At 43.1% G+C, this 27,851-nt stretch overlaps 2 protein-coding genes across 9 annotated transcripts in view; one reads left to right on the forward strand and one right to left on the reverse strand.

Annotated features, from left to right (window-relative positions):
* Positions 1-473: 473 nt before the first annotated feature.
* ZKSCAN5 (zinc finger with KRAB and SCAN domains 5) lies at positions 474-27,262 on the reverse strand. 8 transcript variants are annotated; one of them, XM_015079324.3, is made up of 7 exons: positions 27,172-27,262; positions 24,990-25,506; positions 20,236-20,374; positions 15,767-15,849; positions 15,352-15,487; positions 8,688-9,302; positions 474-5,202 (listed from the first exon to the last, which is right to left on the reverse strand). In XM_015079324.3, the coding sequence occupies exons 2-7, from the start codon at positions 25,401-25,403 to the stop codon at positions 4,079-4,081; spliced, it is 2,511 nt and encodes an 836-aa protein (XP_014934810.1). In that variant the 5' UTR covers positions 25,404-25,506; positions 27,172-27,262; the 3' UTR covers positions 474-4,078. The 8 variants fall into 8 exon arrangements, with proteins under 8 accessions (XP_014934810.1, XP_053069250.1, XP_014934809.1 ...); XM_053213275.1 differs by having other exon boundaries at positions 24,990-25,509; positions 27,172-27,247; XM_015079323.3 differs by lacking the exon at positions 27,172-27,262 and adding an exon at positions 26,213-26,705.
* ZNF394 (zinc finger protein 394) overlaps positions 26,797-27,851 on the forward strand; it is a 30,826-nt gene continuing 29,771 nt past the window's right edge. The window contains exon 1 of the mRNA XM_027042164.2: positions 26,797-27,055. The gene's annotated coding sequence lies outside the window, so the exon portion shown is untranslated. The remainder of the gene's footprint in view (positions 27,056-27,851) is intronic.

Below are 27,851 nucleotides of genomic sequence, written 5' to 3' on the forward strand. Positions count from 1 at the left end.
GGTACTGAGCACAGAAAGAAGCACATCCTCAGATGTACAACAAATGTAACTTTTGTGTTTCTTTTAGAAACAAGATTTTAACCCCAATGGATTAAGCTGAAAATTTATCTAGACAGTGACTGGTTTGTGCTAATGCGGTCCTATTTTCTCCTGGTCACACTTACAATCAGTGATACATACTGTACTTGTATTATTTCCCACCAAGGATAGAACAGTTGCTATACTGCACCAAACTCATGATTTATTATGCTCAGAGGTACCAAGAGACAGAAGTAAAGAGGTAAAACTGTCTTTGACATCAATTCCAAAACATGCTAGTGCCTCCATTTTAGTATTTATCCTTGAATATCTGTAATTTTTTATGTGCTATATCTTCTGTATCTCTGTAGGTACTTCTTTATTACCCTTAGGTTTTCTCCCTGTATCATTCTGATTTTGAATAGTATCTCTTAGTTCTTTTAATTTTTTTAATCTTTATTTATTTTTGAAAGAGAGACAGTGTGAGCAAGGGAGAGCAGAGCAGAGAGAGGGAGACACAGAATCCGAAGCAGGCTCCAGGCTCCGAGCTGCCAGCACAGAGCCCGACGCAGGACTCGAACTCATGAACTGTGAGATCATGACCTGAGCTGAAGTCGGACGCTCAGCCGACTGAGCCACCCAGGCACCCCTAGTATCTCTTTAGTTCTACTACATGTGAGCTGACAGATTCAGATCTGTGGTCCCCCTTAGTTTGTGTAGTTTCCTTCTTCTGGACCTTCTCTAGGTTATGATCTTTCTCCTTAGGTCCAAGCCACCAGAACTGCACTTACTGGTGAAGTCTTTCTAGGATTCTGTACAAGGGCACAAAAATGCTAAGGTCTTATGTTTTGTTTCCAATGCCTTTCCTGGAAGATCCCATCGTTTAGGTTTGTCAAAGCACAAAGCTGGGCTGGGTGGGGGCAGGGGAAGAGGCGCTTCTCTCCATATCCTGCTGGGGCGATCTCGTGACCTCTTTGCTACCTGGAGACCAGAGCTCCAAGAGCGTGAGCAGAACACCAGGCCTTCACGACCCCTACACATCCCGGAAGCCCACTGGAAGTGCCTCACAGTCCCACCCTCCCACTCCCCCTGATTCGTGGAGGTCTCAGTGGTCTTGGTGACTCCCTGAGCCCTCCTCTACACATCTAAGGGAATTTAGCTTCCTCCTCAGGGTGGGGAAAAGACTAAGGTTTAGAAGCATTTCCTCGCCAATGAGAAAGAAATAGGAAACTGATGGGGCATCTAGCCTCTTGGGTGTGAGGTGCAGGTCACAAGCTCCTTCTGCAGGGAAAGTACCTCAAGCTAATGATCGGGGCCTAGTTACACTCATTCAGATGGTTCTGGTACTTTTGTAAAAACAACACAAATTTTTTATAGAATCAATCATAGGCTTCGTCTCTGGCCCCAGCACCGTAGCAAACACTTCTATACAATTCAACCAACATGCTCCAAGCACCCATTTACTGATGTAATTGGAACACAGATTCTGTTCTGTTCCTTTTTTGCCTTAGTCCTTTCCAATATTTTAATGTTAAAAAGGACAAGGAAGTAGCACCTCGAGTAAACAAATCTTGCTCTAAATTGTCCAAACTTAAGGAAATAAAATGTATAACTCTAATACTTTGTTTAGGAGTTTGGAGGTTTGGAAGAGAAGGCTATGATGGATGTGGTGACTGAGTAACAGCAAAAAATTTTTCAAACATTCAAATCATAAGGTCTTAAATTTTTTGTTTTGTTTTTTGGTGTTTTTTGGGTGTTGTTTTTTTTTTTTTTTTTTTGCAACTAGGAGCAATGAGAGAAAGCTATAAGACAGATCAATATAGTTTCAGCTGAGAAAGACATTTTTGGTGAGCAGAGTAGTTTTAAAATGTAAGAGCCTGCCTTAGGAGGCAATGAACTCCCTAATACTGAAAGGGTTTCATGCAGAAACTGGATAACCAATTGCCAGGCCAATGTCTCCTCCAGTTTAACAGTTATTAAGCATCTATTACATACACGTGCCAGAAAACTGGGGCTTCCTCCATCAGGTGGGAGGTTGGGTTTGATGATCGCATGGGACCCAGCACAATTTTTCAAGGTTCTTTAACTTTATGATTTTATCATTATCTTGGATCAAAAGTTTTTCACACAGGTAACAAAAACAGTTTCACCACTTTGTAATGTTTGATGTTTAATAATGTAAGACATAATACAGGTTAGTGCTTACGAGCTTAGCTTTTGGAGGCAAAGTGGTCTGGCTGGGTTCAAATGCTAGTTCTGCCACATACTGGCTGCGTGACTTTGGGCAACTGAATGAACTATTCGAAACTTCAGTTTTTCCCAACTGTAAAATGAGGGTGCTAAGTAAAACCACCTCATTAATATGAGGATTCAAGATGATCCACGTAAGGCACATGATGTTTAGAACATGGTAAATCCTCAATAAACATTAACGATAGTCTTCACTGCAGTTTTCGTTCTCAATTAATTCTTACACTTGGACCTTCAATTGTGATTGTTTGCAGGGGACTCCTTAAATGCTACTAATGAGGCCCTGTGATACTCACACATGGATGTAGTCTCAGATAAAGTCTGGCCTGACCCACAAAGGGAGGGTTCTGGAGCATAAACTGAACCACGGGTTCTCCCATCCCCCACTGAGACCTAGTGAATCAGCCTTTTGGACCCCATATTAATGCCACTGACTAGGGGGTGTGGAGGGCAGATAACTCCAGCGAGGCAGCTCCCATCATCTGAGGACAATTCTCCAGAGTGTCTGGAGAAGGAGGAGAGTGGTGAGCACCCAGCAGCTAAAACTCAGAGTAACTGGGGGACAGGCAGGCCAATTTGGTAAGGGCATCTGGGCAGGGCACCAGCGTACAACATACACAGTCAACAGGATCTATTGGGTGTTTCTTGTAAGCCCAGCAGTCAGCAGAAGCAGTGCCCAGAGGCACACTCTCTTCCTGTCTCTAGCAAAGAGGCTCAAATTAACTTATCCCATGTCATCTTCTTTCCCCTAGACCTTCCCACAAGGCAGGGCTAACCAGACCATGTACCTTTCTTCTCCTAATTACTGTTTACTTTCCAACCCAACTGCAACTCAAACTGACACTTATTCTGCACACTGTTATCTTCTGCAGGTCTATCTCCAGGGCAACTGGGAATTGCTACACATACTGCTTGCACCCAAGATTCTTAATTCGGCTTGGTCCAATTCCTTCCCTGGATACAGCTGCCCTCTTTCTTGTGGGTAACATAATAAAAACCAGCCCACAGTTTGGCCTGTCTTCTCTTCTCTATTCCCCTAAGGTCCCTCTCCCTTCTCCTCAAGATGTGACCAACCAACACAGTTTCTCTCCTGAATTTACACACTTAACTCCTAGCCAACTGACACTAGTAGAATCAAAACAAAAACAAGGTAGAGGTTTCATGGAGAAGTCTGAGACTAAATAATGCAGCAGGAACACATACCATCCAGCCTCTGAACCCCAATTTTGCCAGAATATAAATACCTTAAGTCGATTTCTTTTCAAAGGCTTTAATACTCAAGATGAGAACAATGGCTGGAGCATTCTAGTGGCTGGGATAATCATTTCTAGAAAAGGTTGGTTGCTGAGGTACCAGAATAGCTATCATGCTTTAGAGTTCTCTCTTCCCTTCACTGTGTTCTTCCCTGAAGAAGCTGTCAAACAAGGCAGAAACTACAAATCAAGCTTATTTCTACTGCATTCATGAGGCTTTTCTCACTGTCAACGTTCTGAGATTCAACAGAAGAATGAGTGTCATCTCAAGGCTTTCCTTCATCCACCATTATCCATGGGTGCTCTCTTGTCTAGATCCTTAAGCATGAAGCTGCTAACAAAAGCATTTCTTGATGGGGAAAGCAAACATATCTATTTATTGTGGATTCTCCAGCATCCCTAAGTTCTAACTGAAGGATTTCAACATATCAGTAGGTTTGACGGTTATGCTGGAGAAAATGCTTGAAGTTGTTGTTATTACATTCAATATAGAAGTAAGGTTTCCCTTAGGAAGGCTTTCCTAAACTTGAGTAAGAGCTGTTCTACACCAGAAACATCTAGACACTTAAAGTATTTATGGGATTTGTCCTCTCATGACTTCTCAGATGTTTAAAGAGGCTGCAACTCCAACCGAAACTCATTCCGCACTCTTTACACTGAAAGGGTTTCTCACCAGTATGGATTCTCTGATGCTGATTAAGATGGGACTTCAGAGTGAAGGCTCTGCCACATTCATGACATTGATGGGATTTCACATTGGAGTAGGGTTTTTGATGTTTTATGTGGGAACACTGGCCAACGTTGTCTCTACATATATCACATTTATAGGTTTTCTCTGCAGTGTGAGTTCGGTAATGCTGAATAAGGTCTGAACTATAACTATAGGCTTTGCCACAGATATCACACTTATAAGGCTGCTCTTGTAACTCAATCTTCTTATCTTCAATCACTGTCAAGTTCCAACTATATGCTTCCTCACAAATGCCATTTTTTTCATTTCTCTTACCCATGTGGAGCACCTGATGTTCAATGAGGCTAACATACTGAAAAAAGATTTCTCCACATTCATGGCACTGATGGGATTTCTCTCTAGAGTGGAGTCTCAGATGCCCAGCAAGGTGTGACCGCCTCCCAAAGCCCTTGCCGCACTCATTACATTTAAAGGGTCTCTCCCCGCTGTGCACACTCTGATGCTGAACAAGATGAGACCTCACTCTAAATGCTTTCCCACATAAATGACAGGTGTAGGGTTTCTCACCAGTGTGGACCCGCTGATGCTGAGTCAGATGCACACGCTGATTGTAGCTTTTCCCACATTCGTCGCACCTAAATGGCTTCTCCCCCGTGTGTATTCGCTGATGTTGAATCAGATGTGCACTCTGAATGAAGCTTTTTCCACATTCATTACATTTATGTGGTCTCTCTCCTGTGGATGATTTTTTGTGCACGTATGTGACTTCGCTGAAATTTATCCTCTTTGAAGAAGGCTGTCCTAGTATCTCTTTCATGGGAACTCCCTGCTTTCTATCCAACTTGCCTGCATGTTCATGGCTTTCTCCAAAATCTTGCACTTGAGAAGCATTCCTTTGGATTCTTCCTGATAGTTCCACGTCTGCTTCTGAAAATTCTGAAATTTTCTTCTTAACATTCAGTTTTGTATTCTTACTTCTTTTGTCACTGCCTGAAAGAATAAAGAGGAAATGCAGATGGCACCAGTTCTTTTACAGAAGAAGGACACGCTGCCAGGAAAAAGAGGATAATCAGGTGAAACCACGATAGAAGGGCAGTGACAAAGGGGGATACGTGTATATGCCTGAGCCAGCGGGAGTGAAAGAACTTTTGGTATTTGTCCACTGAAAAGAAGGAGATGAAGGGGCTCACTAAGCAGGGTGGTGAGGATGGCCAAGGCTAGGCTATCGTTAACGTGAGTACCACACTTTGACTATACAGGAAGGAGAGAGAGGCATTCTGAAATGCAAACATGGGTCAGGCAGACAGAATGAGACAGAACAAAACACAGCTGGATGGAGCAAGCAGACAAAAACTGGAGGAATGGGGAGCAAAGGATTATGAGGGGGATATAGAATTGGAAAGAACACCTGAATAGGAGCCAGGGCAAAAGAGAAACGAGTCAGGAAAAACTACTGTCAAGAGGGTAGGTGAGACATCAATCTCCACTCTCCTCGCCCTTAGCCCTCACTACATCTGCAGTTTCCCCCTCCCCCACAGCTTGAACCTGTGAATGCTCACTGCCTTTCTTGTCCACTCCTGCCCGCCCCTGCTCCCCCACCCCCCCACTGAGACCAGCACTACAGGCTCTCCATAATTATGGCTGAATGAGCACGCAAAATATCCTCTTTTGATCAAAAAATGCTGGGGGAGGGGCACCTGGGTGGCTCAGTCGTTAAGCGGCCGACTTCGGCTCAGGTCATGATCTCGTGGTCCGTGAGTTCGAGCCCCATGTCGGGGTCTGTGCTGACAGCTCAGAGCCTGGAGCCTGTTTCAGATTCTGTGTCTCCCTCTCTCTGACCCTCCCCCGTTCATGCTCTGTCTCTCTCTGTCTCAAAAATAAATAAACGTTAAAAAAAAAATGCTGGGGGCAGGGGTAGGGAGTGTTAATAGGAAATTAGTCATAAGAACAACTGCAGAGAAGATACAAAAGGAAAGAGACTCTATTATTGTATTTTAGTGTTTATATTTATTTTTGACAGGGAGAGAGAGAGAGACCGCACAAGCAGGGAAGGTGCAGAGAGATGGGGACAGAGGATCCGAAGTGGGCACCATGCTGATAGCAGAAAACCCAATGTGGGGCTGAACTCACAAACCATGAGACCATGACCTAAGTTAAAGTTGGACGCTCAACCGAGGCACCCACGCACCCTGAAAAGAGACTATTTTAAAATAAATGCTTTCCAGGTCTGGAGTGCTACTGGATGGATTCCCCCAATGAGGAATCCACCAAGCAGAAGGGATGGAACCGGCTGAGGAGATAGCTAAGGTCAACTCAACTTTAAAGACATTGTGAACTTCATAAACTTCTACTGCATGATGGAAAAGGTGGTGGTGACTGTTAATGTGAATGACAGGTAGCCGGGCTTGGGGACATCAGAAGCAGAATTCTTTCATTCATTCATTCACTCATTTATTATTATTACTTTTTTTTTTTTTTTTTAGGTAGGTTTCACACCCAGCGCAGAGCCCAATGCAGGGCTTGGACTCACAACCCTGAGATCAAGACCTGAGCTGAGATCAAGAGTCAGACACCTAACTGACTGAGCCACCCAGGCACCCCAAAGGCAGAATATAAAAATAAATACTTATAAGACAGTTTTAAGAGTTATGTGAAAAATATTAAGAGGAGCCTTTAAGTTCACAGCATAGGTGACAGTGATCTCATCCTTATATAAGTTTAATGTCACTTGAATAGTTAACAAAAAAAAATAAGTAAATAGGAAAAATTGTTCAACCTTACTGATAACCAAATTAATGAAAATGAAAACAGCAAAGACTTCTCTTTTGCTTACTCAATTTGTGTTTTTGTTAAAAAAAAAAAAAAAAAAACTTTTTTCTGATAACCCTGGGAGAAATTTAGTAAAACTGACACTCTCATAGGGGTCACTATTTGAAAAAGCAATTTGGCAATATTTATCAAGACCCATAAAAATGTTTTTGGCCTTTCACCCACTAATTCCACTTCTGGGCATCTACTATAAGGAAATAATCTTAAATATTTAAAAAAAGGCACAGGTACAGTTATCAGGACAAAAGAGAAAAAATTAAAAGTTCAACTGAGGAACAATTAAGTGTTGATGTGCCCACAGAGTGGCAGCTTGTCAGAAATAACAAACAGGTGGGGCACCTGGGTGGTTCAGTTGGTTAAGCGTCCAACTCTTGATTTTAGTTTGGGTCATAATCTCACAGTTCCTGGAATCGAGCCCTACATCAGGCTCTGCGCTGACAGCACACAGCCTGCTTAGGATTCTCTCTCTCCCTCTCTCTCTGTCCCTACCGTGCTGGTACATGCACGCACATGCACGTGTGTTCTCTCTCTCTCTCTCTCAAAATAAATTAAAAAAAAGAAAAAAACAAGAGGGCTGAGCCACACGGAACAATGTGTGTCTAATATTTAACTGTACTCTACAAGTACACCTACATAAAAATAAGCTTATGAGGGGTGCCTAGGTAGCTCAGTCGGTTAAGTGTCCGACTTTGGCTCAGGTAATGATTTCGCAATTCGTGAGTTCAAGCCCCGTGTCGGGCTCTGTGCTGACAGCTCAGAGCCTGGGGCCTGCTTCAGATTCTGTGTCTCCCTCTCTCTCTGCCCCTCCCCACTTGTGCTCTGTCTCTCTCTCAAAAATAAATAAAAACATTAAAAAAATTAAAAAAGATAAGCTTATGAAAAAATAGAAGGAAACATGCTAGAGAATACCAGTTATATTAGTTAGGATGGTGGGATTATGAGTAATTTTTTTTCCTCCTGCTTTTTTTCCTCCAAACTTCCTATTCTAGGATTACTTTATTGTTTTAAAATAAGTAAAATAGTCTAAATTGGGAAAAAGGGAAAGAGGGAAGGAAGCATGCAAGAGAGCCAAAACCCTCATTTACTACAACAGAAAGGAAAAAGATAACATTTAAAATTGGTGAGTCAGGGGCGCCTGAGTGGCCCAGTCGGTTAAGTGCCCAACTTTGGCTCAGGTCATGATCGCACGGTTCATGAGTTCAAGCCCCACATCAGGCTCTGTGCTGACAGCTCAGAGCCTGGAGCCTGCTTCGGATTCTGTGTCTCCCTTCTCTCTGTCCCTCCCATGCTCATGCTCTGTGTCTCTCTCTCAATAGTAAATAAATGTTTTTAAAAAATTAAAAAAAAAATTAAATTGGTGAGTCAGGCAATAGCCGTATTTTTACAAATACAGAATTAAGAAACAGGCAAGAGAGCTGAAAGCGGTACCTCTGGGCAGAGGGAAGTTGTGGGGACGGTGGAGAGGACATAGAATTTTGCCTACTAATTGGACAATGAGTTACAACATAAATTGTAACAAAATGGACGATGATCTCTGCCCCTTAGCTACTGTCCCCAGTACACAACCCATCTGTCCTGCTGCTCTAAGCTAAGAAAACCATTTTTGCCTGCACTTATTCTCCAAACACCAAGTGCTGATTACATACATCTTTGGGATTTCTCTCTGAAGTGGCGCTTCAGGTGCTCAATCAGATGGGAGTGCCGGCCAAAGTTTTTCCCACACTCGGTACATCCGTAGGGTCTCTCCCCACTGTGCACACTGTGATGCTGGACAAGGTGCGAGCTCACGCGGAAGGCTTTTCCGCACACCTGACACTTGTACGGTTTCTCGCCAGTGTGGACACGCTGATGCTGTGTCAGGTGCACACGCTGATTGTAGCTTTTGCCACATTCACCACACTTAAACGGTTTTTCTCCAGTGTGGATTCGCCGATGTTGAATGAAGTTTGAGGCTTGAAGGAAAAATTTACCACAATCGTTACATTTGTGACCTCTCTCGCCACTTGTGCTTGTATTTTGCTTACGGTTAGCATCTGTGATGGCACCAAGATCTCTTTTCTGGGAAGAGTTCTGCCTTGATTTCCCCACAGCAGGGTTTACCTGCCACCTTTCTACCATGCCGTGAAGGTCACTGACTTCTCCAAACCCTTGACTCTGGGGAACATTTCTTTCGGTGCTTGCTGACGTCATCCAGTGGGCTTCAGCATCATCAGAAATCTGCTTTACCATGAGTTCCACGTTGTCATTCCTAGACTCATAATCTGAAATGATAGAAAGAAAATGGAAAAATTAGCTATTTTCCATACTGGAAGAAAGAAAATGAGAGATACAGGTAATGACGAAAGCAACACATGCTAGCAATGCATGACTTGGTAAAGGCAGCCTTATGCCACAGAGATGGGATGAAGATTCCTCAAGAAGAAACAGGCAGGGGGACGAAGAGTTGCATCAAACAGATGACTGGGAGACCAGTCATTCTATTTAATGAAGGTGATATCCTCTTAGTGTGGTATTTACAGTACCTGTTTGTGCATATCTGTGCAGTATTAAATATTCCTAATAAGGGGTGCCTAGGTGGCTCAGTCAGTTAATATCCGATTCTTGAATTCGGCTCAGGTCATGATCCCAGGGTTGTGAGATTGAGCCCTGTGTCAGGTTCCATGCTGAGAGCACAAAGCCTGCTTAGGATTCTCTTTCTCCCTCTCTGCTCCTCCCCCACTCACACTCTCTCTCTTAAAATAAATAAATAAACTTAGAAATAAATAAATAAATATTCCTTTAAAAAAATTTTTTTTAGGGGCGCCTGGGTGGCTCAGTTGGTTAAGTGTCCAACTTCGGCTCAGGTCATGATCTCGCAGTTCGTGAGTTCGAGCCCCACATCAGGCTCTATCCTGACAGCTCAGAGCCTGGAGCTTGCTTCAGATTCTGTGTCTCCCTCTCTCTATGCTCCTCCCCTGCTCACACCCTGCATCTCTCTCTCAAGAATGAATAAATACATACATATATACATACATACATACATACATACATACATACATAAATACATAAATAAAAATTTTTTATGTTTATTTTTGAGAGAGAGCCCGTGAGTGGGAGAGGGGCAGAAAGAGAGACGGAGACACAGAATCAGAAGGAGGCTCCAGGCTCTGAGCTGTCAGTACAGAGCCCGACGCAGGGCTCAAACTCACAAGCCATGAGATCATAACCTAAGCCAAAGTCGGACGCTTAACCGACTGAGCCACCCAGGCGCCCCAATAAATAAATATTCCTAATAAAATGTGATTATTGGGTTATGCAGCAAACCCAAAATTCACCTTCCTCTTCCTGTTTCTTCATAGCCTGGAGAAGAAAGATATTTCCAGCTTTTTTAATCCCCAAAGAATCTCAGTTTGGTATGAATTAGTATAAAGGAAAAAAGATATTCTTTCTATACCCAGAGAAGAATCTACTACTGTCAAAAGCTAGCTTAACATCCAATAGTCATTAGTGAGTACAGATGCTGAACACATGGCAATCATGTCCCTGGGCAACTGGATCAGCAACCTACACTTCACTTGAAGCACCGACATTTAATATGCTTTGCACAGACAAATCTTCCATCATTAAAAAACAGGGAATATTATTTTTTATATGCTAGAGAGAGAGAGAGAGAGAGAGAGAGAGAGAGATCATAGCCTATTAAGAGCTTTCTAATAAGATTTTTTTTTTATAAGCAGAAAAGTTGTTTTCAAATATTACAGAATGATGGTAATAAGAGCTAATATTTGCTGAATGCATACTGTGGACCAGGCACTGTGCCTTTAAGTGCTTTACAATTTTATGGCACTTAATCCTTACAATGACCTTTTGAGGTAGATACTATCACTATCCTTTTGTGACACAGTGAGAAGTTATAATTCTTATACCGTAAAGAAAATTTTGATTTTAATTTCTTATAACTCCTTTTACTTAATTCTCTTCCTAAAAAAAAAAAAAAAAAAACATTAATAGTAGAAACAAACATATAATCAAAGCAAATTCTATCACAAAACCAGACCTTTGACACGTTTTTTTCCTGCCCACTTAAATAGGCAGGTAATCTCCATCATCCCAGTAATACTTTTTCTTTTATTCACATCTGCTTAGGCTAACTGTATTATTAGAATTCTCTCCCTTCCAACAAGTCCAAAAAGCTCATGGCTTTCTTTTTCCAGTGGCAAATTTGAAAAATCAGACTAGCCCAACACACCTCTTTGGTACAATTAACTGCCCTTTTCCAGAGAAGGCGATTATACGGGTTGGTACACAAATGGGTTTAGATTTGCTTTTTTCCTCTTTCCCCATTTCTTCTCCACATTCATGATAAGCTTTCTGTTGATTCTCCTGATTTATTTCTGTATTTGACAGAGAACTGTGCTCCTCGCTCAGTGCTATGCCCAGCTGGTAAGTAATGCAGTGGTGGGGGGTGGGGTGTAGACAAAAACACCCACTCAGGCAGATTTGGTGCTTTACAGATTCTTCAACCTTACCAGTGCCCTGTCTGGCATTCTACATTCCTAAGGATGGCTCCTTTCCCTGATCATTTTTCTCTTCAGCTACATCAAAATATCTCTCCACAGTGGCCCCCAAGATATATCACTGTTACTTAAAAAGTAGAGTAGTGTGTATGGTATGCGATCATTTTTGCAAAAACTCACATATACACAGACTATGTTTAGAGATACAATCCACAAACTGGCAACAGTCATTGCCTCTTTGAGGGAAACCAAAAGATTGAGGATTGGAGTAGGTGACTCACTTTTCACCTTATACCTATTCATACTATTGCAGAATGTTTTAGTACGTGCATGTACACCCTTTTCCAAACCAAAGTTCTCCACTGCACACGAACCTCTACTTCACCACTTCCTCCATCACCTGCTCATTCTCAACAGGTGACTGTCTCCTATTTCAGAGTCAAAGCTATCCACTCCAGAGCTCCTTGAACATCCTACAGCCGCAATCAAAAACTTGCTGGCAGCCTTCCTCTGTCACCCTCCCATTGCCTCTTGGTAGAAGAGGTGTCTCTCTCTCCCTGGCCGAGGCCAAGCCTTCCTTCTGGATCTTGGACCTCCTCATGCCATCCTGTTTTCCAGGGACTGCCCTCATCAATGATCTGTTCTTCCTTGTCTCAATGTTTCAAACTCACTCCTTCCTAGTTCTTTTCCAGTTGCATTTAAGTATGCTTAAAACTTTTCCATTGAGGGGCACCTAGGTGGCTCAGTCGGCTGAACGTCCAACTTTGGCTCAGGTCGTGATCTCATGGTTTGTGAGTTTGAGCCTCCTGCTGGGCTCACTGCTGTCAGTGCAAAGCCCCCTTCAGATCCTCTGTCCCCCTCTCTCTCTGCCCCTCCCCCACTTGTACACTCTCTCTCAAAAATAAACATTAAAGGGGCACCTGGGGGGCTCAGTCAGTTAAGCGTCCAACTTTGGCTCAGGTCATGATCTCACGGTTCGTGGGTTCAAGCCCCACATCGGGCTCTGTACTGATCACTTGGAGCCTGGAGCCTGCTTCGGATTCTGTCTCCCTCTCTCTATGCCCTTCCCCCACTTGTACTCTGTGTGTCTCTCTCTCTCAAAAATAAATAAACATTAAAAAATAAACATTAAAAAAATCTGCCATTGACAAAGAAAACATACAAAACTAATGTATCCATCTAAGCCTGTACTCTTGCACTGATCAGCCCTCTTTCCCATTTCCTTCACAATGTTTTTGGAAGTTTATTTATGATAGCTTTCTCAAATTCCTTTGCAACCTACAAAGAAACTGTCTTTTGTTCCCCAATGTCCTGACACTCCTCAAAATGGCTGTTTCCAAGATACATCTATTTTTTTAAATCTCATTTCTGGATCTGATGGATACTTTTAAAACCTTGACCTTCTCTGGGTGCCTAGGTAGCTCAGTCAGTTAAGCAACCGACTTCAGCTCAGGTCATGATCTCACAGTCCATGAGTTCAAGCCCCACATTGGGCTCCGTGCTGACAGCTCAGAGCCTGGAGCCTGCTTCACATTTTTTGTCTCCCTTTCTCTCTCTCTGCCCCTCCTCTGCTCATGCTCTGTCTCTCAAAAATAATAAACGTTAAAAAATTAAGCAAAAAAAAAACGTGACCTTCTCGAGAGTATCAGGAACACACTGGTGTGAAAATAATCTAATGCGGCCTTCCCAGAGATGTTATTAAGGGGGCAGAAATCATCAAACATGTTCTTAATGTAGAAGAAGATACTAGAGTTATAAATATGTTGTAATGAATAGATTTTTAAAAAAATCAGAAAGTACAAATTTAAAATTGCTTGGAGAATGGTATAAAAAAGAACTGTATAGGGGCGCCTGGGTGGCTCAGTTGGTTGGGCGTCCAACTTCAGCTCAGGTCATGATCTCACGGCTCGTGAATTCAAGCCCCGCGTCAGGCTCTGTACTGACAGCTCAGAGCCTACAGCCTGCTTCAGATTCTGTGTCTCCCTCTCTCTTTACCTCTCCCCCACTCACGCTCTGTCTCTCTCTTGCCAACCCATTAAATCTCTGCAAAGTAACTGAAAAAGATAAAATGATACTACCAGACTGAAATTAGACAAGTGAGGCATTTAATTTAAAGACACTGAAAAAGTATTTGCATTACATATAACATACGTGCCGCATAAATAATTCCTTGAGATGAAAACCCCCACCAAGATGTGAACAGATAAAGCCACAGAGGGCCAGTACAAATAAGTCAAAGAAATACAAATATTTATCACTAGTATTAGAAGAAATGTAAAATTTAAAAGAGCAGAAGTCAATTTTGCTTACTTTTTAAAAAGTTTTTATTTTTGAGAGAGAGAGAGAACATGCATGTGAGCAGGGGAAGCGCGGGGGAGGATTGTGGGGGGAGACAGAAGGTCTGAAGCAGGCTCTGTGTGGACAGCAGAGAGCCTGATGTGGGGCTCGAACCCACAAACCATGAGATCATGACCGGAGCTGAAAGGAGACGCCTAACTGAGCCACCCGGGCACCCCAATTTTACTTTTTAAATAAAAACCTGTAAGTGAACTAAAACCCTTATGACAACATAAACTGGTATAATGCTTTTCAAAAGAAACTTGGCATTATATGCAACACCCGGCCGGCTCAGAGGATGGTGTGACTCTTGATCTCAGGGTCATGGGTGTGAGCCCCACGCTGGGTGTAAAGATTACTTAAATAAATAATAAACTTTTTTTAAAAAAAAAAAAAAGGAAATTTGGCATTATATATATGTCTTTCATCTAAAGTCTACTAGAGTGCTTGATATATAGTGGTTCTTCTAAAAGAATTCATTCAAAAGCAGAAAAGCCGTTAGTTTCAAAATGCTTGCCACAGTGCTGAGACTTTTATAATGCTCTAGGCAGCATAAATAAGTATCAGTTTCTAGGATCGTCATTTAGGAACAGGTTCAAAATCTCATTTGGGACACAAATTCAAGAAGGGATGGGACATGTAAAATGTAGATGCCAAGGTGAACATCATGAAATGGGCACCAGTGATCTGAGAATGGAAATGGAGTGAACAACTAGCCACCTGTGCCTTGGAGAAAAGTCACTGTAATACCTACAGAAGAGCCTTGAACAACACACGTTTGAACCGTGCAGGTCTACTTATACGTGGATTTCTCTTGATAAAAACAGACTCTGAATGTATTTCTTCCTTATGATTTTAATAACATTTCTTTTCTCTGGCTCACTTTCACAGAAGTAAACATGGTATATGATACATAAACTATGCAGTAAGGCTTCAGGTCAGCAACAGGCTCTGAGTAGTTAAGTTTTGGGGGAGTCAGAAGTTATATTCAGACTTTCAACTGCATGGGGGGTGGGCCTAACCCCATGTTGTTCAAGGGTCAAATATACTCTAATAAATGGCCATTCAGCAAAGTCTGAGATGTTTTTGCAAGTGAGAAGTATTCAGTTAGAATTATTCAATTTGTCAAGGAATAGAGTACAATAACTACTACAAATCTGTTAAAACGCAAAACCTGTTAGTATTGAGCTCTTTTATTTTAAAGCACTAAAAAGAGAACATTTGCTGGATTCTAAATACTATCCCCTAAGTATCATCAGACTTCAATCATACCCTAATTAAGATGGAAATAATCAGAATAAGCTGAATAAGAAAAAACAAAAAACCAGGAACACTGATTTACTCTTTCACAGAAAAAAATAAATAAATAAACAAAGTCATAGTAATTAAAACATACATGCTTTTATACGATGTGCCAGAAATACTCTTTGTAACAAAATGAAGATGTCCTAATCCATGCAGATGAAATAATTCTTACCCATGGAAGGAATACTCCCATAATTCTCCTTCCTGTCATCCCTATAGAGTGACTTCTGAGACTGGTCCAAATGTCCCCATTCCTCCAGGATGAAGGATACAGCCACATCAGCCACATCTTCAATTTTCACCAACTTCTGAAACATGAGATCTCCACTAAATTCCCATTCCCTATGTGCAAATTTGGCGTGAGGGGAAGAAGTGGGAGCATGAAGGGAAAAAACAGAGGAGGGACTGTGCTTCAAAGAGGAGAGGGGCACACGGGGTGGAACAGGAAGAGACATTCAAGTAGGAACCCAAGATGGGCCCAGTCTGTAGTGAGAGACAGAACTCCTGATAAAGAGTCAGGATTAGGGCAGCTCCTCGTCCAAGAACAGACACAGGTCCTCACTGCGGGCACTGGGACGCCGGCTCACCTGGGACCCAGCTGAGAGAAGTGAGGCTGTCAGCTCCTGGCTGTCCTTCAGGGGAAGGGGAGGAACTTGGAGAGCAGGTAGGGCTGAGGGGGGAGAAAAAGAGGTGTCAGAATATCTTTACCCAGTTCCAATTGCCAGCATGTTCCACTTTTGCTCAAGAATCCACAATGGGGCCCTGCTGCAGCAAGGCCAAATGTTTCTACTTGGCTGTCAAGACCCTCTACATTGTGGCTCCTCCCACACCTAACGACACTGACCCTTCCCCAAAAAAAACTAGACTCCCTGCTCTGGTCAGGCTAATCCCTGCTGGTGACCTCAGACTGTGCTGTTCACCTATAAGGGATTCAATCTGCTCTGCCAAGATCAAATCTGGTCATCTCAAAGAATAACCTGTCCCACATCTTTGTGAAGCTGAAACACTAATGAGAGCCCAGGGCTTCTCAAATTTTAATGTGCAAACAAAATCACCTGGAGGTCTTGGTACAGGGAAGACATGGCTCAAAAGTTCTGGAATGGCCCCCACATTCTACGCTTTTAACAAAGCCAGGTGATGCTGGCGCTGCTTCCTGGGCCACGCTTTCATCAGCAAGGCCTTAGCCCACATTCTCTTCCTTCAAGAAGTTACCAAGGTCGATTGATAGCCATTTAGTGTGCACTAAGTCATGTGTTGTAAGAATAGGCAGAAAACAATTCTTGCCTTCCAAAAACTTCACTGTCTAGTGGGGAATGCAGACACATAAACCTTACTTACTTCCTGCTCAGGGTAAAAGTGTTATACTTGAAATTCACCCAAGTTCCTATAGAAGCACAGAGGCAGGGCACCTACGGAGTGGAGAGTGGGAGGTGGGAGCATCAGGAAAGCCTTTCCACAGAAGTGACTCTGGGAAGTAGCGGGGGCGGGGGGTGGGGGATGGTTAGGGTGTTGAGGGTGCTTTCCAGGCAGAGTGAACTGCATGTGCAATGCCTGGAGGATTTGATCTCTAGATGGTGGTGACCTTCCGACCCCCTGCTGTCACCTCTGCTTGTTCTTTGTCCAAGATTCATGGTGCATACGATCTCATTGTCTATGTATGCCCTGATTTGGACAGACTCACCTAGTATAAACCTTCAGCCTGACAGTTTGGACATTGCTATGGTTTCCCTGATCCCAAAGATGTATGTGCTTATGTAGCTTGCTTCCGTCCAAGAACTAGGAAGTAATAGGCAATGACACAAAAAGGACATAATGGTTAAGAGATGAAAGCCAGAAACCAAGATGGCATCTGAAACCAGAAGTGTGGCTAAAGAGTCAAAGTAAGACTTGAAGAAAGGGATGAATGTAGTCTATACTCAAACAGCAATTTTGATTTTAAGTATTACAATTGGAATAATTATAATAATTACATTCCAAACAACTATACCGATTTTATGAAGTTTCTATGAAAGCTTCTGTTTCTTTAGCTTTTAAGCAAATGACTTTGCCCCTCTCAAGCTCAACTTAGTCCCAGGGCCTGGAAACCAGCCCTTGGTGCTCTCAAAGGCATAAGGAATCCAGTGTGTAAATATCAAAAACCAAAACAAACACAAAACAAACATAGCAATTTTGTCAGAAGGCAGACACTGGCCAAAAAAAAAAAAAAAAAGACACTGGGTCTGGCTAACAGGGCAGAGGAGAGAAGCAGCTCCTAGAACAGAAGGTGTAATGAGACGCTACCAGTAGAAGGAAGAGAACAGTATTTTCGGAGGACAGGAGTCTGCACCTGGGAGGGACTCGTGGAAAGGCAAGGGCAGCCCAGCTCAGAAAGGTACAAGTATAAATTTGGAGCTGACTGCTGGGGTTAGAACCCCAGCTCTGCCACTTAACAGCTTTGTGACCTTGAAAGAATTACCTCACCTTTCTAGGCTTCAGCTGCTTCATTTCTAACATGAGTATAATAGTCGTAGCTCTTCCACTGGGTTAGTGCGAGCATTAACCCTTGGTATGCCAACTAGGTGTATTAAACACAATTTGGGATTGGGGGTTTCTTTTTTGAACAGTTTTAACTATTTTTAAAGACTAGAATTACATGACTTATTTCTTTAAAGGTCTACTAAAGAACAAAATGAAAATTTATCTTAGTATTATTAAAAAAGAGAATAAACCTGGGGCGCCTGGGTGGCTCAGTTGGTTAAGCGTCCGACTTCAGCTCAAGTCACGATCTTGCAGTTCATGGGTTCGAGCCCCACGTAGGACTCTGTGCTGACAGCTCAGAGCCTGGAGCCTGCTTCAGATTCTGCCTCTCCCTCTCTCTCTGCCCTTCCTCTATTCATGTTCTGTGTCTTTCTCTCCCCAAAATAAATAAACATTAAAAAAAACAGAATAAACTTCATTCTGTCTTGTAATTTCTATATGGATCCATTGGACTCTTCTACACATTTAGGGTAGATTTTGAGATCTGAGTGATCTTATTTTCCTTGTATCATAAAACATTTTTCTAATTCATCATCCTATGAATTACCACATGTTTACTAAATATTACTCATTAATTATTCCCAATGATAGCATAACAAACTAAAATAATGAGAAAATAGAGGAGAATAAAAGAAATACTTAGGATGATGTAATAGTGAAATAAATCATCATTCTTCACTATTCTCCAAGTATTAAATTCACTGCCCAGGGCTTTGCATCATCATCAAGAAGGTATAAGACTTTGACGCCTGTTTTTAGCTCTCACTGAGGATGATTGAAAATTCAGAATTTTTCATTTTCCACCCATATCAGCAAAGAGAAGAAAATGTGCAGCAGATAACATTGCACTTTTAATAGATGAAGTAAGAAGACAATATGAAGAACAGAGAAGTACACGCTACACAATAATGACGAAACTGAAATGACGAAACTGAACCCAGAGGGGAAATCTTCGAAGGAGTCTACAAATACTATCAGAGGTAACTTTTCTCAAACATAAGAATCAACGATAAACACTAGATTTTGAAAAGGAAATATGACATTCTCATCCAGCGAATTATTCAACAGGAAGGACTTCATCAGGCCAAGATTTTGCAACAAGACCCTGGACCATCCAACTTTGCTAAAGCGACAGTATTCATTTCGCTAAAGGGATAGTATTGTGTGACAGTGGTCTTTCATTTTTTTATGTTTCTATTACCAAAATGTACTTGATATAAAAAGGTTCAGTTCTCATTAAAAGTTCCTTAAAATTATTTTTTATTAGCCTTTGATTCTTCTGTAAATGATCTGTAAAATGACTTATATACGTATGTATGTAAGCGTGTGTATATAGGCATGTGTGTGTATGTATATATAATAAAAAGGATCCATTGGCCCCAGATGGTAAATGGTGAAGACTACTTTTTCTGGTAAACAGAGGGTTTAATGAGTTCCCAAAGGTAAAGCAGTTGGAACACTTGCGGACACGTAGTAAACACTAACGTAAGTGATTCCTGCCGCTGCTGCTTCTATCATCACTCCCACAGTGAAAGAAAAGCTGGAAAAGGTCAGGGCCCCGGAGCATGTAAAGTGAAAGGCCTGACCACTAGAGGGAGCCAAGAAGAAAGCCAGGGGCCAAACCTGGAAATACAGGTTCATGACACTTTTCTCCACAATTCTGAAATCCCAAAGCTCCAAATACCAAAAGCCTTCCTTTCAGTAAGGTAGACACTGAACTAATTTGACAGAAAAACCTGACCAGAACTGATGTGAAGCTATTTAAAGTCTGGATTTAATCCCCTTACTGTAAATACATATACATTTCACTGGCGAAATACTAATGTGCGTGACTGTGGAGTCCCACCTCAAATCCCGCTGGTACTGTAATGTACGGTATATAAGTCATACTCCCTTACTAAATCGGAAAATTTCTGAATCCTAAAATATATCTCATAGCAAGGGTTTGGTTAGGGTTATAGACCTGTGGACACATACCATAAATAAGATACTTGGCAGTTCACTTTTCTTTCTTCACATGTTTAATACAAGTTGATAAAATTGAGAGAGGGGGGAGGGAAGGAGAAAAAGAGGAGAGAACAAACGCTCTACAGGTCATGGTAAGCAACTGCTTGAAGTAAGACTTCAAGGTGGGTGAATGAGCAGCCAGAAATGAATGGATGCAATTAGAAACTGGAGAGCTGTTCCTACACAAGCAGTGAGATAACAAAACATGTGCAGAGTTGGAAAACTGCTCTAAAGCAAGTATGACACTTTTGTAAAAGACTTCTGTAGATCTTCTGACAGTGCCTGTACTTAGAACTGTCGTCATCTGCATCACGGCTTTCAAACAGAACCGCATCCTAGCCGTCCTGCAAGCTCACTCTCTCTGCATGCCAGGGACTCAATTCTGGGTCCCTAGCCCTTCCCAACCTCACAGTGCTGCCAGATGCAGAAAGGCCACCCGCCCAAAGTCTCGCTCATACAGATACCGCTTACCCATAAGACCAGGATGCCCGCTCTCTAGCCCCATCTGTTCCACTGAATCGTAGGTCCTCACCATTTTCCTCCAGAAGATGAGGCTTCTGTGGCTCCTGTTCAGATGGGGGGTCCACAGACAGGAGCTGGTGGCTGGGGGACTCCTGAACAACTCCAGGTGGTACCATCTTCTGAGGAAGCACTTCAGGACACACCACGATCTGACAAGCACAATCACACCAATCAGCACACTGTAGAGAAGGCTAAGAAAGAATCCAGTAAATTCACACTATTCTTCCATTCACTCCTTTGCCAAATATACAATGTGCATTTACAACGAGCCAGACACTGATGGCTTAAGCCATAACAGTGGCTTAACAAACACAGTTTCTTTCCAGTCAAAGATGACTTCCATTAAACATATCAACGCACAAATAAATGCATGATTGCAGACTGTTACATGTTAGAAAGGAGAAGAAAGTAGTGCCCTAATACATAACAGATGAGAACCTACTTTAGAGAAGGTGGACAAGGAAGGCTTGTCCGACAAAGTGTCACTGAAGTAAACAGCTCCAGGGCAAAAGAAGCCTGCCAGGGGAAAAGTAAGAAGTGCTCTGGGCAAAGAGAACAACATAAGCAAAGACTCTCAAGTAGAAGATAGGTGTGTGATGTGGTCAAGGAACCGTAAGAAGGCCAGGGTAGGTCAAGTTTACTGAAGAGGGGAGAGAAGTGAGAAGTCAAGTTGTCAAGGTCAATATAGAGCTCAAGAAGCCACACTCAGTTCCTTAGCAGACCAGGTTCAAGACAGACCAACACTAAGACAAGAGCTGGTTCCTGTCCAGCATGCTAAGTAAGTACTCCCTGTTTCTGTTCTGGGCTCTTGCTCGACCCTAGGGGACATGCAGTTACTCTGCCACAACCCATCTCCACAATCCGTCTTTTCTGAAGTTACTAACTCAGCAGCATCCTAGCAGGTAATAAGATCCTGCATTGAGACAGAATTGCCACCCCCCTCTCCCCCTCCCTTAGGTTTCAAAGCACTTTAAATTTTAACCCTCTTGGCACTGGCGAAATGTGGTACGGGAGTTACATTAAGAGGCGGCTGCAAAACAGTTGTGGCAAAGATCACTCTGCGTGGAAGTGTGTGTGTCCTTGTGGAGCCGCTCAGAATAAGAGTTAAGGTGATGCCAAGCATGTCGCAGGGCACATCAGCACCAAAGAAGCAAAGCAGCCCTTCAGGTCCCCTGAGACTGGGACACAGAAACCAAGGAGAAGGGTAAAGTTTAAAGCTTGGAAAAAGGGCCTGCCAGAGCCAGTAACTGCCTGGAGATAAAGTTGAGGAACAATGTTGGGGACACAGACAGCAGACAAAGAGAAAGGCAAACAAAGCAAGCCATGGAAGTCCTTAAGAAAATCCCCTCTATGGGCCTCAAATCCCTGATACCAATAAGAATTTTTTTTTCTCTGTGTCCTTCCAAAGATGGGCTGTATATCACAATTAGAGGTAAATGCATATATCTGCTGCAAATCTTCTACTTACAAAATACTTCTTGTTTTTAAGTGTACTTTTGAATATTTATTACTATAAAAAAGCAGGGCAAAGTTTCTTTATTAATATCCCAAATTAGGCTTAAAAAAGAAGCAACTAGATGTCACCATGAACTTTTACTTTCTGTCCTGACAGAAGCAACAGAAAGATTCAGACATTCCCATCTGGAGGACATTTGGTATAGCCAAGGGTCTGGCTGAGAGTCAGGAGCAATTCCCTCTGCTGCCCACTTCCCTCATGGAGTGAGCTGAACCACTTGAAGAGCTTGAGAATGTCCTGGAATGTTAAAGTACCCCTTACCCAGAGATAAAAGAGTAATGAGATTGAGACCTTACACCGAAGCACAGTGGCTCTAAAGAATGATGGAAATTTAATTAGCTTCAAACTCTTGTGACCTAAGATCTCATGATTTTGTTTCTTTGTTCTAACAACAATAACAACAACAACAACAACAACAAAATTAAAGCTTAAGAGAGTGTGACCCTAGCAACAAGAAGGTAGAGGGTCAAGTTAAATGAGTAAGAAAAGACAAGAAGAGGTAACAACATAAAGGTATTGATTCTCCCTAGGGGCACCTGGGTGGCTCCTTCAGTTAAGTGTCCGACTTCCACTCAGGTCATGGTCTCACCACCATTCGCGGGTTTGGGTCTCACGGTTCGTGGGTTCAAGCCCCACGTCGGGCTCTGTGCTAACAGTGCAGAGCCTGGAGCTTGCTTCAGATTCTGTGTCTCCCTCTCTCTCTCTGTGCCCCTTCCCACTTATGCTCCCTCTCTCTCGCTTTCAAAATAAATAAATATTAAAAAAATATTTTAGGGGTGCCTGGGTGGCTCAGTCGGTTAAACGTCCAACTTCAGCTCAGGTCATGATCTCATGGTTCGTGGGTTCGAGCCCCGCATTGGGCTCTGTGCTGACAGCTAGGAGCCTGGAGCCTGCTTCGGATTCTGTGTCTCCCTCTCTCTCTACCCCTCCCCTGCTCACACTCTGTTTCTGTCTCTCAAAAATAAATAAATGTAAAACAAAAATGTAAGAAAAAAATTTAAATAAAGATATTGATTTTCCCTAAATTAACATAGGATTTACTGCAACCCCAACAGGATTTTTGGAGTGGTGAAAACTACATTAGTAATTCTAAAGTTTATAAGGAAAAAAGAAAATATTGAAAATATTTGGAAGGAGGAAGAGTAGCCCTACCACATATCAAAACCCTTTACAGAGCTCAAGTAATTAAAATACTGATAGGTGAACAGATAATAAGATCAACAAAACAATTAAAAGAACATAAGTAAATTCAGGGGCGCCTGGGTGGCTCAGTCGGTTAAGCATCCAACTCTTGATTTTGGCTCAGGTTGTGATCTCATGGTTCATGGGTTCAAGCCCTGCATAGGGCTTTGCATTGACAGCATGGAGCCTGCTTGGGATTCTCTGCATTCTTCTCTCTCTGCCTCTCCCCTGTTCACACGTGCCCACACACGCTCGTGCTCTCTCTCTCTCAAAAATAAATGAACATTAAAAAAAAAAAAGGGCCGTGAGTAGACCCAAATGCATGCAGAAATCTGGTATGTAATAAAGACAGCATTTTAATTAGAGTGAGGAAAAAAGGGATTTCTCTACAAGTTGCTGGGGCAACTGGACAGACATCTGGGAGAAAAAAGTTGTAACCATACCAAACACCATGCACCAAAAAAAATTTTTTTTAACTTGAGAAGAGACTATTAGAAAATTTTCTTATGATGTTTTAGTGGAGAAGGCCTTTCTAAGTATGGCACAAAACCCAGAAACCATAAATTAAAAGATATAAACAGACCACATAAAAATAAAAAAACCCTGCAAAAGTCTCCATATGCAAAGATAAACAAGGTGGAGAAATAACTTGCACCTCAGATGACAGACACAGTGCTTACTTTTTCAAATAGGCAAATAATGTAAACAGATAAATCACAAAAAAGGGTATACACACAGGGCGCCTGGCTGGCTCAGTCGGGGAACATGTGACTCTTGAACTGGACATTGTAAGTTCATATTCAAACCCCACATTTGTTGTAGAGCTTAATTTTCAAGAAGGAAAAACAAGGGTACACATGTAACCCTTTAAAATATATACTGTGGTTGGGGCTCCTGGGCGGCTCAGTCAGTTAAGTGACTGACGTTGGCTCAGGTCACGATCTCATGGCTCTTGAGTTCAAGCCCCACATCAGGCCCTGTGCTGACAGCTCAGAGCTTGGAACCTGCTTCGGATTCTTTGCCCCCCTCTCTCTCTCTGCCCCTCCCCTGCTTGGGCTTTCTCTCTCTCTCAAAAATGAATAAACTTTAAAAAATTAAAAAACATATATATGTATATATACATATACATGTTCTGTGGTCAAACTCACTCATAATATGAGAAATGCATATTAAAATTTAACAGAAGTAGAATGTTGCATCTTTCAGACTGGTGATGACAAAAGTTGGGCAACATCATGGGATCAGGCTGTGAGCAAAAAATTTCTCTGACACCCTGCACCTGGGACTAAAAACTGGTATAACCTCTCTGAAGGGCAACTTCTCAACAGCTGTCAAAATTACAAATGCACATCGTCTCTGAGCCAACAATCTGACTTCTAAGCATTTATTATTCTACAGTTAAGGATGAACATAAAGGACAGTGATTGTAGCAAAATTTACGTTCAGAAACAATCTAAAGGAATGACTTAAATGGCCTTCACCAGGAGTTTGATTATGGTACATCCATCCACACGATGGAATATAAGCAGTCTCCGGGAGTGAGGCAGGTCTGTTTGCACCAACATGGAACAAACCAAGATATAAACAAATAGCAAGAGGCAGAAGTACACAGTGATTTAAACCACATCTGTGGCTTTTTAAAGCATATTATCCACACGTCCACTTATACATACAGAAGAAAGTAGATCTCTGTAAGGATATACAGGTATCAGGTGACAGTGGTTGCCTCTGAAGAGAACTAGGCAGCCAGAGAAGGAGAGGCGGGAGGAAACTTACTTTTCATAACAAACTCATGCACCTTTTGAATTTTGTATCATGTCAATCAAAAGATAAATACAGTAATTTTAAAAATAAGTTAAATCGCAGACTGTCTTCTCCAGGTTAACACACTGGATACTGCTTCTCTTTGCTGGAGTGGCAGGAAATCTCCACAGTGTACCTAATCCCAGGAGAACAAAAGAATATGAATGAAGCACCAGAGCGCTAAGAATCTCACCCCTGCTCAGCAGCAACTTAACTCTCTTCCTCTCCTTCCTCATTGCTCTAATGTCTCCTCTTCCACTCACCTGTTGTCTGCGTTCCTCTAGCTCTCTCTGTATATTTTCTACCACAGCCACGGCCTCTTCTCCACTTTCCGGGTGATGTTCTCTCACCCAGGTCTGGAACTCTTCCGGTAGGATGGTCAGGAACTGCTCCAGCACCAGAAGCTCCAGGATCTGCTCCTTGGTGTGCAGCTCGGGCCTCAGCCACTCGCAGCACAGCACCCGGAGCTGGCTCAGGGCCTCCCGGGGGCCTGATGCCTCATGGTACTGGAAGTGCCTGAAGCGCTGGTAAAAAGTCTCAAACACTGGAGGGTTGTACTCTTGCATCCAGGTACAGTCTTCTTCTTCCACCTTCACTATTAGAAGGTCTTCTTGCTCCTGTGAAGTCTCAGCGGGAGGGTCTAAGTCTATAACTTCCCCAGACTCTGTCATTATCATTCCAACTCAGAGGGATGTCTCTCCAGGTTAGCTGTATCACACAGATCAAATCTGGTTTCTGCTCTTTAAAATCTTCTGAAGGGCAGTTTCATTAGCGTGCAACCTACTGATACATTAGAAAGCATTATTAGCAAAGAAATGACAAAGAGGTCATCTCTACTAAAGATGACCACTCAACAGAGTAATTTACTTTAAAATATAGACAAGATATGGGGCGCCTGGGTGGCTCAGTGGGTTAAGCGTCCGACTTCGGCTCAGGTCATAATCTCACGGTCCATGAGTTCAAGCCCCGCATCGGGCTCTGTGCTGACAGCTCAGAGCCTGAAGCCTGTTTCAGATTCTGTGTCTCCCTCTCTCTCTGCCCCTCCCCTGTTCACGCTGTCTCAAAAATAAATAAACGTTAAAAAACTGTTAAATAAAATAAAATATAGACAAGATAGCTGTCATTCCACCCATAAAATAACTACTAATACAGAACATTTCCAAAGTTAAAAAAACTTAAATAAGAGGGGCTCCCGGGGGGCTCAGCGGTTAGGTGTCAACTCTTGATTCCAGTTCAGGTCATGATCTCACAGTTGTGAGATGGAGCCTGACGACCGGCTCCGAGCTGAGCGGAGCCTGCTTGGGATTCTCTCACTCCCTCTCTCTCTGGCCCTCCTCTGCTCATGCACTCGCGCTCTCTCAAAATAAACAAGTAAACATTTTTTAAAAACGTAAAGAGCAACAAAACTCTGACATCAGGTCTAACCAAATACAATTTTAATGGTGAAGAGCATTAAATTTCATATAAATAACAGGACAAGACTTACTACTAAGTAGTCCAGACGCAGTCTTTCCTTTTGACTACAAGCCAAACTTACAACACGGGTCAAAAATATTACAATGGTCAAAACTGGTCCTGTCCTTCATGCCACAAGAGCATGACGGACCAACAGGAGACTTCATTGGTTCCGAAGAGAAGCTGAGTTACAAGCACAGATTGGGACCTGTATTCCTCTGAATCGCCCCTGACCCCAAAGACACGGAAAACGGGCCGGTCAAGGTTAGACACGGGATACCCGTCTGGATACAAAACCCATTCTCTTCCCTCAAGGCACCAGTCCCAGGGAGCTCTCCCGGAAGACCAAGCTCTCGCAGCAGGTTGGGAAGATAGGTTTCTTCCTACAAACGGAGAGAAAACCGAAGCCTACACTTCGCAACACTTCCTCGCCGGAAGTAAGCAAGTCCAAGCGTTCCCTGTCCAACGGGGTCGAGCCATCAATCCCACCGCCGAGAGCACTTCCGAGTCCTCTCTAGGAATCCCGGAGGTCCTCGCCTCGCAGCAGGCGGGAGCTGCCCGCCCCAGGCCCCGCCCCGGAGCGGCTGTGGGCCAATCGGCGGGGAGTTGGGGCACTTCCCCGGACGGGGCCGTTCCCCGCCCACCCAACCGCAGGTTCAGCGTCGCTAGAGCCGGGGAGGAAACGGAGCCAGCTGCTCCCCACCTATGCCTAAAGCCATTTAAACAGCCCGGGCTCCTCCCCTTTGCTTGGGAGTCTGGGCAAGGGACCGGGCCTTAGCTGTCCAGAGTGGTTGCTACGGGAACAGTTGCTAATGTCTGATTGGCCGTGGAACTTGCGCTCCCCCACCCCCAACGCCCTGCGCCCTACTTCGAAGTAGGTTCGTCCCTTCCTGAGAGCCCACAACCCTAATTTCTCTTTAATTTTAAGTCCTTCGTTTTCTTCACCTGATTCCTCGCCTCTGCCCACACCCGGTCTCCAGACACACCCACCTCTTCACCACCGCGGAGAGCTCACAGGGCCTGTCTCCGACGTCAGACCCGGGAGTCCCAGGAGCCTACAACTCCCAGAAGCCCCGCGCGGGCCACGCCCGCTAGCCAATAGGGCCGCGGATCTCTTTGCAGCCTTGGTCTCCAGGGCTTATCAGAGTGCGGGAGGGCAGGGAGGCGTTTCCTTGAGCTCCTCTGCCCAGAAGGAGGGTTGTAGCCGAGCAGGTTGCTCTCCCGGTTGGGAGAGTGACGTCGGAGGCGCCTCATTCCCGTGAAGAAGGGGAGTCGTCCATGCAGGGCTTCTCTAGCCAGAGGATGCCCTTCTTAATAATCTCTCATTTTTGTATCAGGCTTAAATTGACCCTGTGGTATGTTTGGTGGATTGTAGTATTTGTATGGTTTCACTTTTTACGTTTACATTGAGTACTCTTGAACATCGAGCCTTTTGGTCCGTTCAAAATTATGGTGTATGGTGTGAAGTAAAGATCTAACTTCATCTTTTTCCAAGCCATTACCCAGTTGTCTCAACATTTATGAAAAGGGCTATCTTTACCTCCCATTGATCTGTGATGCTGCCTTTATCATATACCAAATCCTCATGTTTTGTGGTCTCTTTCTAGATTTTCTATTCTGTCGCATTGGTCTATTTGTCAATGCATGTGATAATATGCGGTTTCAATTTA

This window comes from Acinonyx jubatus, chromosome E3, assembly GCF_027475565.1.
Source record: "Acinonyx jubatus isolate Ajub_Pintada_27869175 chromosome E3, VMU_Ajub_asm_v1.0, whole genome shotgun sequence".
In the NCBI taxonomy this organism is placed as follows: domain Eukaryota; kingdom Metazoa; phylum Chordata; class Mammalia; order Carnivora; family Felidae; genus Acinonyx; species Acinonyx jubatus.

Bases quoted from the DNA above. Each gene is read 5' to 3' on its own strand.
- ZKSCAN5 (XM_015079324.3), bottom strand. From the start codon at position 25,403: ATGATAATGACAGAGTCTGGGGAAGTTATAGACTTAGACCCTCCCGCT. The intron at 20,375-24,989 runs GTGAGTGGAAGA...TGTGCTTGTCAG, and splicing joins TAGAGGAACGCAGACAACAG to ATCGTGGTGTGTCCTGAAGT. The intron at 5,203-8,687 runs GTATGTAATCAG...TTATTCTTTCAG, and splicing joins CAGAGAGAAATCCCAAAGAT to GCAGTGACAAAAGAAGTAAG.